At 39.3% G+C, this 12,712-nt stretch overlaps 1 protein-coding gene across 1 annotated transcript in view; it reads left to right on the top strand.

Moving 5' to 3' along the window:
• The window catches only part of WDR64 (WD repeat domain 64), an 85,846-nt gene that overhangs the window by 65,524 nt on the left and 7,610 nt on the right, over positions 1–12,712 (top strand). The window contains 6 exon segments of the mRNA XM_085298255.1: positions 641–771; positions 4,090–4,182; positions 6,600–6,693; positions 8,432–8,474; positions 8,974–9,107; positions 11,272–11,377. Coding sequence (XP_085154381.1) covers positions 641–771; positions 4,090–4,182; positions 6,600–6,693; positions 8,432–8,474; positions 8,974–9,107; positions 11,272–11,377 — 601 coding nt within the window.

Below are 12,712 nucleotides of genomic sequence, written 5' to 3'. Positions count from 1 at the left end.
CCCCCATCATTCCTAGTTTAAAGCTCTCCTCACCAAGTTGGCCAACCTGTTGGCAAAGATGGTTTTGCACCACTTCATTGTGTGGATCCCATCTCTTCCTAGCAGTCCTCAATTCTCAAAGATGGTCCTGTGGTCCCTTTTTGACCTACAGAATCTGTTCACTCCTCCTCAAACTCTTCCTCCTCACTGGCAGGACTGGGGAGAACACCACCATGTCCTTGACCGTCATCCTTAGAGCCATGCAGTCATACTTGATACACAGCAGGACTCCCCAGCAGTGTCCTTGGCACCCATATGAAGAAGCAGCAGGGAGGCAGGTCTGAGGGCCAGACGAGCCTTGGCAGCCTCTTCATAGTGTTCTGGATCTGAGCCCTCGGCAAACTTCCCTAGACAGCATGTTGAGTTGGCAGATGGGGGCTTCCAGCCCCCGCAGCAGGGAGTCTTCAACTACTAGCATTCACTGCTTCCTCCTGGTGCTGCTGGATGTCTCAAATACAGAAGCATTCAAATAAAGTGTATTGAATTTATGGTTGCTGTAGATACTGTCAATTTCGACATCTTGTTAAATTAACAATTAAAACATTTAATGCTCTAATGTCCACATTACTGCAACTAAAACTCCTTTTTAATGCTTTTGTAGAATTTTGTACCTTCCAGGGAAATTAAGTGCTTTGATGTGCTAAAAACAGGAGGATGCAGTTTGATAGCTACAGGAAGTGCAAATGGTGCAGTAATTTTGTGGGATTTTGAAGCTGCCTCTGTCAGATGTCTGTAAGTAATATTTCCATAGAGACATTTTGATCTCCAGTATTTCACACTAACCTTTCAAAGAACATATTGGAAATTCTAAGGTAGATTTTTCAGTATTTGCTACTAGAAGTATCATTTCTGATGTGTGAGCAATCTGTCAAGGGTGACGGAGAAGTAGGAGTTAAGAGTTGCAATTTATCTCCCCTCCCCCCCAACCCTCTCCTTCAAGATTATTCTGCTAGCCAGTATGCTGTCCTTTTGTGAAAGAAGTAATGTGATCAAGAATAGGGTTTTGACATAATTCAGCACCACCACTGAGGAAAACTCGCTAAGTCTCTGTCATTGATTCGTGGTTGCTACAGTGCTGTAGCAGCATCCTTATTTTGAATGCTTTATTTAGGAGGACATCTGGAAAGTAATGCAATTTCTGCTGATACTGACAAAAGTGCTGCATTATCAGCGATTGATGTGGTGCCAGTTCTGCTCCCTATTTTATCTTATTTCTTCATCTTTGGTTTGGAAATCAGTGTGTCTCAGAAAATAAAGTACATAAAGGTTCTTTCTCCCAGACAGATGCAATCTTTGAGACACTTCTTCACATCCATATGAAAATTTCTGGCACAAGGTAGGAACAGGCAAGCAGCTTCAGTGTAGGCTCTTAAATGGCACTTTGAAAAGCTTTGCACATTTCTTTTTTTTTCTTACAATGTGCCTTGAGAACAGGCACTGCAGTGTTGGCTTGTTCCACTGTTCTTGTTTGGCTAGAGAGGTTTAGTCAGCATCCTTCCTTCATTAGTAAGGAGATGCCTTTTATAGATGTGTAGCTGAATATCCTAGACATTCACTGAAAAGGGAAATTGAAATGCCCACTTAACTATGTTACAGTCATTGCTTCTGGCTTTCAGATTGAGRTTTAATTATATTTAGATGTACTTTCAGATGGTGAATTTGGCTGTCCTTCTATTAAAAGATCCTTGAACCTTGATTTTTGAGTGATTCTGTGATTACCAAACTAATTTTCTTAAAATGAGACAGACAGAAATAAGCCTCTCACAGTCTATTGAGCTGGAGCTGTGGGATTAAGCAGTGRTGTTGATCTTGAAAGTGAGAAAGATGAAGTAATGGAAAGACATTCCATTCCAAGAGGTGAAGGGGAAGGACAGGCATCACTGCCTGCCTGAAGGGGTAAGGTGTCAAGGGAGAAAAAAGGATAATTCAGTAAGCAACAAGAAAAAGATATGACCAGTGAAAAACTACACAACCAGTTTTGTCTTAAAGAAAGAAACTAAATTATTTTGCAAAGGAGAGTACTGTTTTGGCAACAGCTAGTTTTTTAGGATTATATTTTTTGTATTATCCTCTGGTCTTTTTTTAACCTTTGTACTGTTCTAATAACTGTGCCTTTCTGCAATTCTGTATTTTTCCCCTCAACCTATATTTGTGGTAGAGCCTCTCTTGTTCCTTGCTCATTTTAAATGTCTTTTTATTCTTGCCTTCAAGTCTGATGAAGATAATTTCCTTTTGAAATAGCTCTTCTTTCTCATAGACAATTTAGGGAAATTCAAGTAATTTGAGGGGGCTAGGGAGAGACACAACCCAAAAGCTGTATAGCTTTGAGGAATGTTTTACCATGCCTTCCCATCTCCTACCTACTAAGGAGTAGAGGCGTTTTGTTGAAACACCTTTACGATTCCAGCTGGCATCTATCTGCCCACATCAGATTCTACATCAAATACCACTGACCTGTTTTGCCTAGTTCTAGCAAAAACTTTTAACAAGACCAGTAGTAATTAATAGAAAAAACTTGTTGGTTAGTTTGGTTTTGGGGGGCAATCAAATTGAGGGGAGAAAAATATATTTTAGATTGGTAAAAGCTGAAAATTTATTTGAGGTTATTCACTTCAAAAGAATACAAAAAATCACCTGGGAAAAATGTTTACTTCAACTTGAAATGTTTAGCTGTCAGTCACTTGGAAGGAAGAGGAAATGTTTAGAGTCCTCTCCATTCAAGAAGCCTATGACTAAGGTACGCCTCAGTACTTTGGAGACATGGACTTAGTTCCTGCTTATGTCTAGATGGTTTTGAACCTACATCTTCCACAAGATTTAACTGTCATGCTACAGGATACAGTTCAGTGCAAATGGCAAAGTGGAATCTTCATTTTCTTTTCTTGGAACAATTTCAGTTTGCATGGAAATCTTAGCCACATATGGAATCACAAGATAGGAAAGAAAACTCCATACCTCCCAGGTCTAGTCAATTATTTTTTCAAAGTGAAGCAGCATCAGCAGGAATTGTTGAGAAGCTGCCTTTGCTTCATCATAATACATGGCAGCTCTTTGGCAGGTGGAAGATGTGCATTCCAGTGCCAGAGTCAGAACTGGCATTAGTTTCTTCAATTATTACTTTAAGTTCAAAGCTGTCAGTAACAAAAAGAAAGCAGCAGGTTACATGTCCAACAAGGAGAAAAGTGAAGTGATTTGGTAAGTTAAAAGGTTAAGATCTTTCTATTTGCTCCTGGTTACGCATAATATACTTCAGGAAATAAAGCAGTTCATAGAAATGACAAAATGGTTCAGGATAATTCCAGAAATTCTGATCTGGAATAATCTGCCACATCAGGAAAGCAAACAATGACAACAAGTTAGGTTAGACTGACTGGAGAGGCGTGATGGTGGTTCTATGTTGGCTATGGAATACAGGCTTTTTTAAGATCATTCAAAGTCAAGATTTAGCTATGCTACCTGATAGTTTCACTGCATTCTTCATGTGTAAAATAGGCACATCTGTGAGAAAGTGAGCTGAATTTATCTGCACAACAGGAAATAAAAGCCCAAATGCAGTTCTGGCACTGTCTCTTCTTCCTTTGCTTTTGCCTCCCCATATATCAGGAGGCCAGTTCATATGGATGCATGGAAGAAAGAGAAACCAATACTTTGCAAGTAGGATATTATGCTCAGTGGTTACATGACTGGATTGAATGCTAGGAACAGGTGTTTTTCTAATATTAACTTCACTAGTTAAATTCAGTGTAAGTTATTTTACTTTTATCTTAAATACTAATTCTCAAGGAAATGCTTGATGGAATGAAATGTTTGTCATTCCATCAGGTTCCTGTTTTTTCTGGAACCAGCACATTCTGTATTTACTCTTCACTATCATTAATCCATCATCACTGATTAACTGATTTTGGAAAACTGTGTTTAAAACTTTCAGCTGACATATGCTCTAAGAAACCAAATGTTTAATTTTTTAGATTACCAGTAAAGTCTRTAACTTTTTCTGGGAAGAATACACAACCTACCTGACATATCCTGTACAAACATCTTTATTTTCAGGTATAAAATGAATGAAGACAGCCAGATTTCACTTCCGCAAACACCTGGAGTCAGTGCTGTGTTGTTCCTTGTCCACAGTGCTTTCTGCTCCAGGTAACGGTATGCATTGTATTGTCTACCAGGGCAGGRGTATTCATTTGGAATTTTGCTGTATAAAACTGATGTAATTTTTGTCCAAGACATCTGTTTAAAGTTGGGATTTGGTTTTGGTTTTGTATCTAATCAATTCAGTGTCAAGTCCAAACAGAGGGAAGTTCACTGTTCACTGTTTCATCTTAAAACAAACTAGAAGGTGGCGTATATTGGTAGTGTTGCATGGAGAGCAGAATTTTAGCTGTAGATGCCAAAGATGCCCACTTAAAGCAAGCTCAGAAAGTGCGAGGTAGATGAGCAGACAGTGAAGTGGACTGAGAACTGGCTGTAGCTAGTGGTGTCCGCCAGGGGTCAAAACCAGGTCCAGTATTGTCCAACTTATTCATCAGTGACCTGGATGAAGGGACAGACTGCAACCTCAGCAAGTTTGCTGGTGATACCGAACTGGGAGGAGTTCTGGCTGATACACTGGAGGGTTGTGCTGCCATTCAGAGGGACCACAACAGGCTGGAGAATTGGGCAGAGAAGAACCTAGGGTGGAATAACCCCCATGCAGCAGTACAGCTTGGGGGCTGACCTGCTAGAAGCGGCCCTGCGGAGAAGGACCTGCGTGTCCTGGTGGACAACAAGCCAACCATGGGTCAGCAATGCGCTCTCGTGGCCAAGAAGGCCAATGGTATCCTAGGGTGCATTAGGAAGAGCATTGCCAGCAGGCTGAGGGAGGTAATCGTCCCGCTCTACTCAGCCCCTCATGAGGCTGCATCTGGAGTACTGTGTCCAGTTCTGGGCTCCCCAGTACAAGAGACACATGGAGCTACTGCAGCAAGTCCAGCAGAGGTCTGCTAAGATGACTGAGGGACTGCAGCATCTCTCATATGCGGAAAGGATGAGAGAGCTGGAAGTCTTCAGCCTGGGGAAGACTGAGGGGGGATCTTATCAATGTGTATGAGCCTCTGAAGGGAAGGTATAGAGAGGAAGGAGCCAGACTTTGTTCAGTTGCGCCCAGTGATAGGACAAGAGGCAACAGGCACAAGCTGAAACACAGGAAGTTCCATCTGAACATGAAAAAAACCATCTTTCCTGTGAGGGTGACAGAACACTGGAACAGGTTACCCAGAGATTGTGGAGTCTCCATCCTTGGAGATATTCAACAGCCACCTAGACGCAGGCCCGGATACAAATTGCTGTGGGTGACCCTGCTTGAGCAGGGGGAGGTTGTACTAGGTGATCTCCAGAGGTTCCTTCCAACCTCAACCATTCTGTAATTCTGTGATTTTGAGTGAAAGGGGTTGCATGCATGCATAACTTCAGAAGTCCCTATCTTCCAATGCATATGCAAAGGCAGTGACAGCCAAAAGGACTAATACAGTTTATATGCTTATGCAGCTTTAAGGTCTTAAGCAATTAGGCAACCTTTTTGCTCCCTTAATCATAAAGATGGTTTATGCTCTTATGTCACTTTAAAACCTTCAAGGAGCTTATGCATTTACTATACCCCTATATGTGACATTGCAACTTAATTGAACGTAGATCTGCTTTTTGACATTAGAACTTAATGATTAATTTAAAAAATACTAGGTAAATTAAATGTAGCAATTAAAATTCACAAATAGATTTTTTTATAGATCAAAAAATTTGATAATGTTTAAGCATGAAGTTTCTGCAATGACTTTGAATCATATAGATTTATGTTTTGTATGTTCTGTARAGGTACCTGAGTGAATTTGACTGTGATCCCACATCCATATATGTTGTAAAATTAAACACTGAAAAACTACAAAATCAGAGCCACCTATACAAATCTAAGTGGGCTATCTTGGCTGCATACTTTCTATATAGTCTTTACATTATCCCAGTTATTCAGATAGTCTTGTAGAAAACAGAACAACTGCGATATCAGTGTAAGTTAAGTCTGCTGTCTGTTAGAACTTTTCTTGATTCAGAAATGAAAATATTGGAGACTACATCCATTCTTTTTTCATTGAGTTTCTTCCACACAATCCCATTTCTGAGCACTGTTTTAATAGATTGAAAGGGTGTTTCTATAATTAATTGAAAGCTATTTGCAGAGCAAAGTACGCTATAAAATGAAAGAGAACAAGCTGTTAGCAAATGCTGCATTTTTCCCCATCACTTTTATACTAGCATGAAAACCAGTATTTTGATTTAATTTATTCACAAGTTCTGACAGGATAGGTTGGCTTTGTGATAAGCAAATCGTGCTTAGTTACTTGGATAAACTTCTAAAACATCAGCAATCCTTAGTCTAACCAGTCTAATCACTTCAGGCACTGTTTTTATTATGCCTTATTACACTGGACAATGTTGATTTCCAGTATCTTCAAGAATGTTAGTGATCTCTGATACTGTATTTTGTACTGTCAGCCATCTGTCTCTGAATATTTTCTTTCACATAGGAAAATTGGTTCCCTCTCCTCTACTACTGCTACTGTAAGGGGTGATACCAGTGCCATTCCAGGACACGAGAACACTTATTTGAACCTAAATAAGGTAGGTATAGTGGCTTCATGAATTTGGTAGCATTCAGAACAAATTTCTCTTTTGTTTTTATTTTCAAATCTAGTAGGTTACTAAAAAACCTGCATATAGCCATGCAGAAAGCTAGAGGTCAATGATAACACAGGAATGAACTTTATTCTTCGAAGTTTAGAGTAGGAACAAGATGGGGAATTAAAAATATATTCCATTAGGCAGCTGGCTCTCTGCTTCATGGAATGGCTGACTATCAAAGCTTTTGTCAGATGCTTATCACCAGCAATTCTGACTTTCAAACAATTGAGAACTAGAAGGATAAGGTAAAACAGATAAATCATGAAGTGACTACATTGCAGCCAGACTGGCTTAGATGCCATGGATATATTGTCTAAATTTAAAGCATTTTCAAAGAACAGAAATGGTAATTTTTTTTTTAATTTGCTGTCAAGCTGCTAGTATTTCAATTTGTGTATTTTTGCTAGAGATACCATTGTGATTTTTATGGAACTTTTTCCTTTTCTGCCAGCAGAAGATGCCATATCTGCAGAGCAATAAATGGCATTAAGAGAAAAGGAAAAAAACTGATCCTATCTCTCAGTTTCTTTCAAGCTTTTTTTTTTTCAACAAAATATGGCACTTGAATAGATTGCCAAGTTGGCACAGGCCTAGTTTTGATCTGCAGACTAAAGCATACAGTAGCCTATACTATGTAGTTATTAGAAGAACAAAATGCACAGCCATATGCAGATCTTAAAAGAATCTCCAAAAGCCCAACACATCAAGCATGGTAGATAATAGGTAGGATGAAATTAAAATGGTTTGTCTTCTTCTAAGACACCTCAAACACTCACGACTAGGTAATTTTTCCTGCCTTCTTTGACTTTAATTTTGAGGCTTCTTGCTGATTACTGTCAGCCTTAGGGATTGTCAGAAACCCATATAACGATGTATAAATGAAGGATTGTAAAAATCTTCCCACTGTAGATTTATATACAAGTAAATGCTACTGCTACTCCTGAACATCTTTCATCTTTTCTCAAGGTAGTAACAAAATTATATGCATGTTCTAAATAAAATATAATAATCAAGAGATCTAGGGCAAATTCATGTGACTGTAAGTGATCGACTTTGCTTGATCTAAGAAATTACTGCCCTCCAGTCAAATTTACCTTTTGCACGCTCCTAGCTTATTCCAAGTACTGTATCCTGAAATTGCAGACTGGTTGAAGCTGGCTATTTTTATGAAGCTAGCATTACTGTATACCTGTGCTGTTCCCCTGTTTTCCCTGAGCATCCATTGGAACGCAGAGCTGGAAGAACCTTTGGCCTGAACTCACAGTAGATGTACTTATGCTCTGCTTAAAGTGGGTTAAGATGGTGGCTGCATCTGACCATGGAAGTGATTTAAATTAGCTATATTTTGCATTTGCAAAAAGATAACGTTGCTCTAGGGGTATGCTTCATCATCTCAGCTCAAATGTGACAACTATTCAGTTGTGCTAACCTGACTGCTTGCAGTCATGAGTACTTACCTTTACAAGGTGCCTAGCTCCTGTTCATTTGTAATCTTGACACCTTAAGATTAAATGTTCTTTATTTTCACTCATTAGTCTCCCAGACAGAATGGAAATTGGGAGAATATTTGAATCCTCCCATTAAAATACTGTAAGTTCCTAAAGTAATTTCAAATTGAGAACTATTCTGTAGACAGTTTCATTTTCTAATTCTGTTAAATTTTATTCCTTGCTTTTAGGAAAATACAAGAAGTGATGAAATTAATACTCAAGTAACAACAGGTATGGATGTATGTTGCTTTTCATTCTTTGTGTTGTTGATCCATGAGTGCTCTGCTCAGATGCCCACAWGAACTGAGTCTGCCATTTTGCCTGGCAAACTTTTTTTGCGTTTAGAATAACTGAGATACTAACTGGCATGTGGATRACACATCTCAGTGTCTTCTGCTCACCTCAGTTTGCAATTATTTCCCAAAAGCCAGTCCAAGAGGCAGGCTTTACAAGGGCTCAAATACTGATGGTGCTGAATAGATGTGATGCTGAAAACCTTGTGCAATTTGGGAGCACCAATTATACAGCATCCCTTTCCACATAAGCATTTGAGCAATGAATTAGTGAAATGGTAAACCAAGAGCCAACTTAAATCAAGTGTGAATGAATGACCTTACAGAGAAAATCTGCAAAAGCAGATGGAATTTTAGAAAAGTCTTGTCTATAGTATGCAAAATTTTTTTTAAAAAATATGTTGGGATGATGTATTATCATTTGTGTTTTAAAGCAGAAAAAGACACAACAGTGTATAAGAATATACAGTATTTGGAGAAGAACGTRTCGTTATCCAAAGCTGCAATGGCATACTCACCAGTACTGGCTTCTGCTCATGAAAATGGCTATATCTATCTATGGAGTATTCAGGTAGCTATCTGAATGTCTTTGGGATGGGACTGGACCAAAGGARAAGGTAATTCTGCCAATTTTCATAACATGCCTTACTAGCATTTGCAAAAGCTTACATGTTTTGGTTCATAGTTTCTTCCATGAACACAAATTACTTCTGCTTTTACAACTGTAGCAGAGAGTAATCACAAACAGAAAATGAGGAAATACATGAGTAGGAATGACAATGACAAAAACTGTAAAGTTGTGTGAAAGTCTACTAGTCATTTTTTCACCCATTTAATGTACCTTCTAAGAAGGATGATAGGCAAGGCATAGTATCCTTCCCTCAGAAATATGTCTCACTAGTAGACTTTCTCCAAAATCATTTAGAGGTAACAGACCCTGTGCCTTGTAATGAGAATCAGAGACGATCTGCATCTGGAGAGAAATAACCTCATGCACCAGTATGTGCTGGGGACTGATCAACTGGAAAACAGCTTGGTAGAAAAGGACCTGTGGGCGCTGATGGACAAGTTGAGCCAGCAGCGCGCCCTCATGACAAAGGAGGCCAACAGTATCTCAGGCTGCATTAGGAAGAGCATTGTCAGCAGATCAAGGGAGGTGATCCTTCCCCTCTACTCAGCACTGGTGAGACCACATCTRGAGTGCTGTGTCCGGTCCTGGATTCCTCCATACAAAAGAGACATGGACATTCAAGTCTAGCAAAGGGCCAAAGAACCATAGATGTGATTAATAGATTGGAGCATCTGTCATACAAGAAGAGGCTGAGAGAGCTGGGAATGCTTAGCCCCGAGAAGAGAAGGCTTAGGAGGATCTTATCAATGTGTATAAATACCTGTGGGAGGGAGTAAAGAAGACAGAGCCAGATTCTTCTCAGTAGTATCCAGTGACAGGACAAGAGGCAATGGATGCATACTGAAATACAGGAAGTTCCGCTGAAACAGAAGAAAAGACTTTTTTACTGTAAAGGTGACCGAGCGCTCGTACAGGTTGCCCACAGACATCATGGAGTTTCCATCCKTGGAGATATTCAAAATCCAACTGGACATGGTCCTGAACAACTTGCTCAACCTGACTCTGCTATGAGCAGGAGGGTTGTACTATACAATCCCCAGAGGTGCTTTCTAACTTCAACTACTCTGATTCTGTGATTCTGAGTGCAGCATTGCACAAGTGAGTTAGCACTAGCAGGGTTACAAATCAGAAAGAGTAGCATCCTGATTATAATCAGGTATAATCAGTCTGTAAAACCAGTCATACAGCAGGCTGCCAATGGTCAATGCCAGTGATGTTGTTATCACCTCTGGCTCTGCTCCAGTAAACATGTCATTCTAAACAAGGGACAAAAAAGTAAATACAGAAAGAGGATGGAGTACAATGACATGGTCATATAATATTGGTCATCATGGTGAACAGTGATCATCACGCCTCAGCCACATCAGGCTTTGAAAGGTATCCCAGCAAAGACAAGTCAAAGGGGGAAACTTTCAGAAAGGCGGTGAGGTAGCTTTGCAAATGTTTCATGCAGAAATAGAATATGATGATAAATACAACTACAACTACAGTGTGGAATATGTTCAGTTTTGTTGTCTTCATTATTGATAACATTAGTGTGCTTAGATGTCTATAGGAATTTCCAAGTTCAGATGGAAGTGATGTCATCATTGTCATGATCATCATCATCAACACTTGGATGACAGAGGCAAAAGTCTCCTTATCAGCACCAAGACATTCTTCCTCACCTCCTCCAAAGGCTGAAGGGATAGAAAGGGAGAAAGTCTACCAGTGCTTGTTTGAATATATTACAAGTGGGTAAGGGAGGTATTATGGGTCTATCTGAAGCAAGAACTGTCATTTCAGTAGCAAATGTGATCCACAGTGATGATATTTCATAGCAAATAAGAGGTKACCAGTGAGGTAAGGATGGGTGCAGATGGGCTGTGAATTGGCTCTGAAGTGTAACAGCCCGGCTTTTGATGTAGAAAAGATAGCAATCCAGTAGAGCACAGCCCAGCTATYTTGCTGATTCATTACATTAGGAAAAAACTTTCCAGTAACTTTCTGAATGGTTATGAGCTGGATAAGCCTGCATATATCGTTTAATCACATTCAACTTCTATTGCACTGATTTTTTTCGTGTAGATGTTAGAAATATGTATGTTTATTTATTTTATTTTAGGGAAACTTGCTGAAAGAAGTTTTGCCTTTTTCAAAATACCCTTCAGTTTCTCTGACAGCACTGTGCACAGACATCTCTACTAAAATTCTTTTGGCAGGCAGTAAAGGTGAGTGAATATGTCAGTTATTCAGTCAAGACAGTTTGTAGAACTACAAAAGATTATTCTGTAAATGTATCAGAAATATGGAAAAGAAGGTCCAAAGGCTGTCAGCCTTTCTCTATCAAAGCTATCATTAAAACAATAAAAAAAAGGATATTTTCTATGTGCATGGATGGTAGATTAAAGCTTAGTGTTACTAACATTCTCAGTAGTAATTTATTTTTAAAAAAGACATTACAATTTTCGTTATTCAAAAGCCCTGCATACACTTTCTCTCTGATTTGCTATATCAGTGCCACAGACAAAAGTTTTTATTAAGAACAAGCAAAAATTTCACAGTCATTTAGTCTGACAACTAAATGAAAAACTGCTGCTATGACTGTACCAAGAGTACAGTCACTGATGTGCATGCAGTGCACAGTAATGGCCTTGTAAGTACACAGCAATGTAAGGAAAGAAAGCACTAGTGGTCTCTGATAGCAGCTCATTGTCAGACTATTAATTTGACACCAAATCTGATTTCATCTGGCAGAAAATCCAAGAGTTAATCTGCTGTCTGACTGTCCTCCAAACCTTTAGGCTCACCCTGGGAATTTTTATCTTCTGCATCTGTGATATGAGATTTGTGTCCCTTAATGTGTTATTTTTCTTCTAAAATACCTACTAGAACTGTGTATCTTGTTAATTTCCAGCATTTATGCTGTCAGGAAGTTGGATGGAGAAAGCTTTTTTCCATTTTTTTCAAAACCGAATAGTAACTTGAAGTTGATGCTGAAATTGAATAGGAGTTTCCAGTCCACTTTGGTTCAAATTAGTAAATGCAGTTTTGAAAGGCAGTAAGCACTGAACAGGATTTTAATTATTTGTGGAAAGTATCCACCCTATTCATCTGATATCCACCCCTTTTCATCTCATTCCCTTTGTCCATTTTTGTTTATGTCACTGTGTGCATTTGCTTTTCAAGCCTTCTGCACCCTTTTCTTTTATCTGCAGTGCTACTCCTCATCACCTTGTACTACTGGTAGCTTCTAATTGCCAAATGTGCTACTGTTCTTGTTCCCATTACAGATTTTGCTTGTTAGGAAAAGATCAGCTTCTCTGTCAGCCTCTCTGATTGCTGTCTTTCCAGTTGTATAGTCCTAGAAAAGAGATGTGACCAGCGTGAGGGCTGGAATTACACACAAGATTCCTCTGTCTCTTGGGAGAAACGGAAAGATAACAGGAGACTTTTACAGCAAAGAGGGAGCCTAGGCAGGAGACTRTTAGGAGCAGTTTTGGATCATAAGAAAAAAGGCTCTTGTTTGCAGTTGCTCTCATCTTGGTTTCTAGTTTCATATGAGT

Source organism: Rhea americana, unplaced genomic scaffold (assembly GCF_003343005.1).
Source record: "Rhea americana isolate MKP2758 unplaced genomic scaffold, rheAme1 scaffold_137, whole genome shotgun sequence".
In the NCBI taxonomy this organism is placed as follows: Eukaryota; Metazoa; Chordata; class Aves; order Rheiformes; family Rheidae; genus Rhea; species Rhea americana.
The sequence above is the reverse complement of the archived record's forward strand: the minus strand, read 5'-3'. Positions and strand labels throughout refer to the sequence as shown.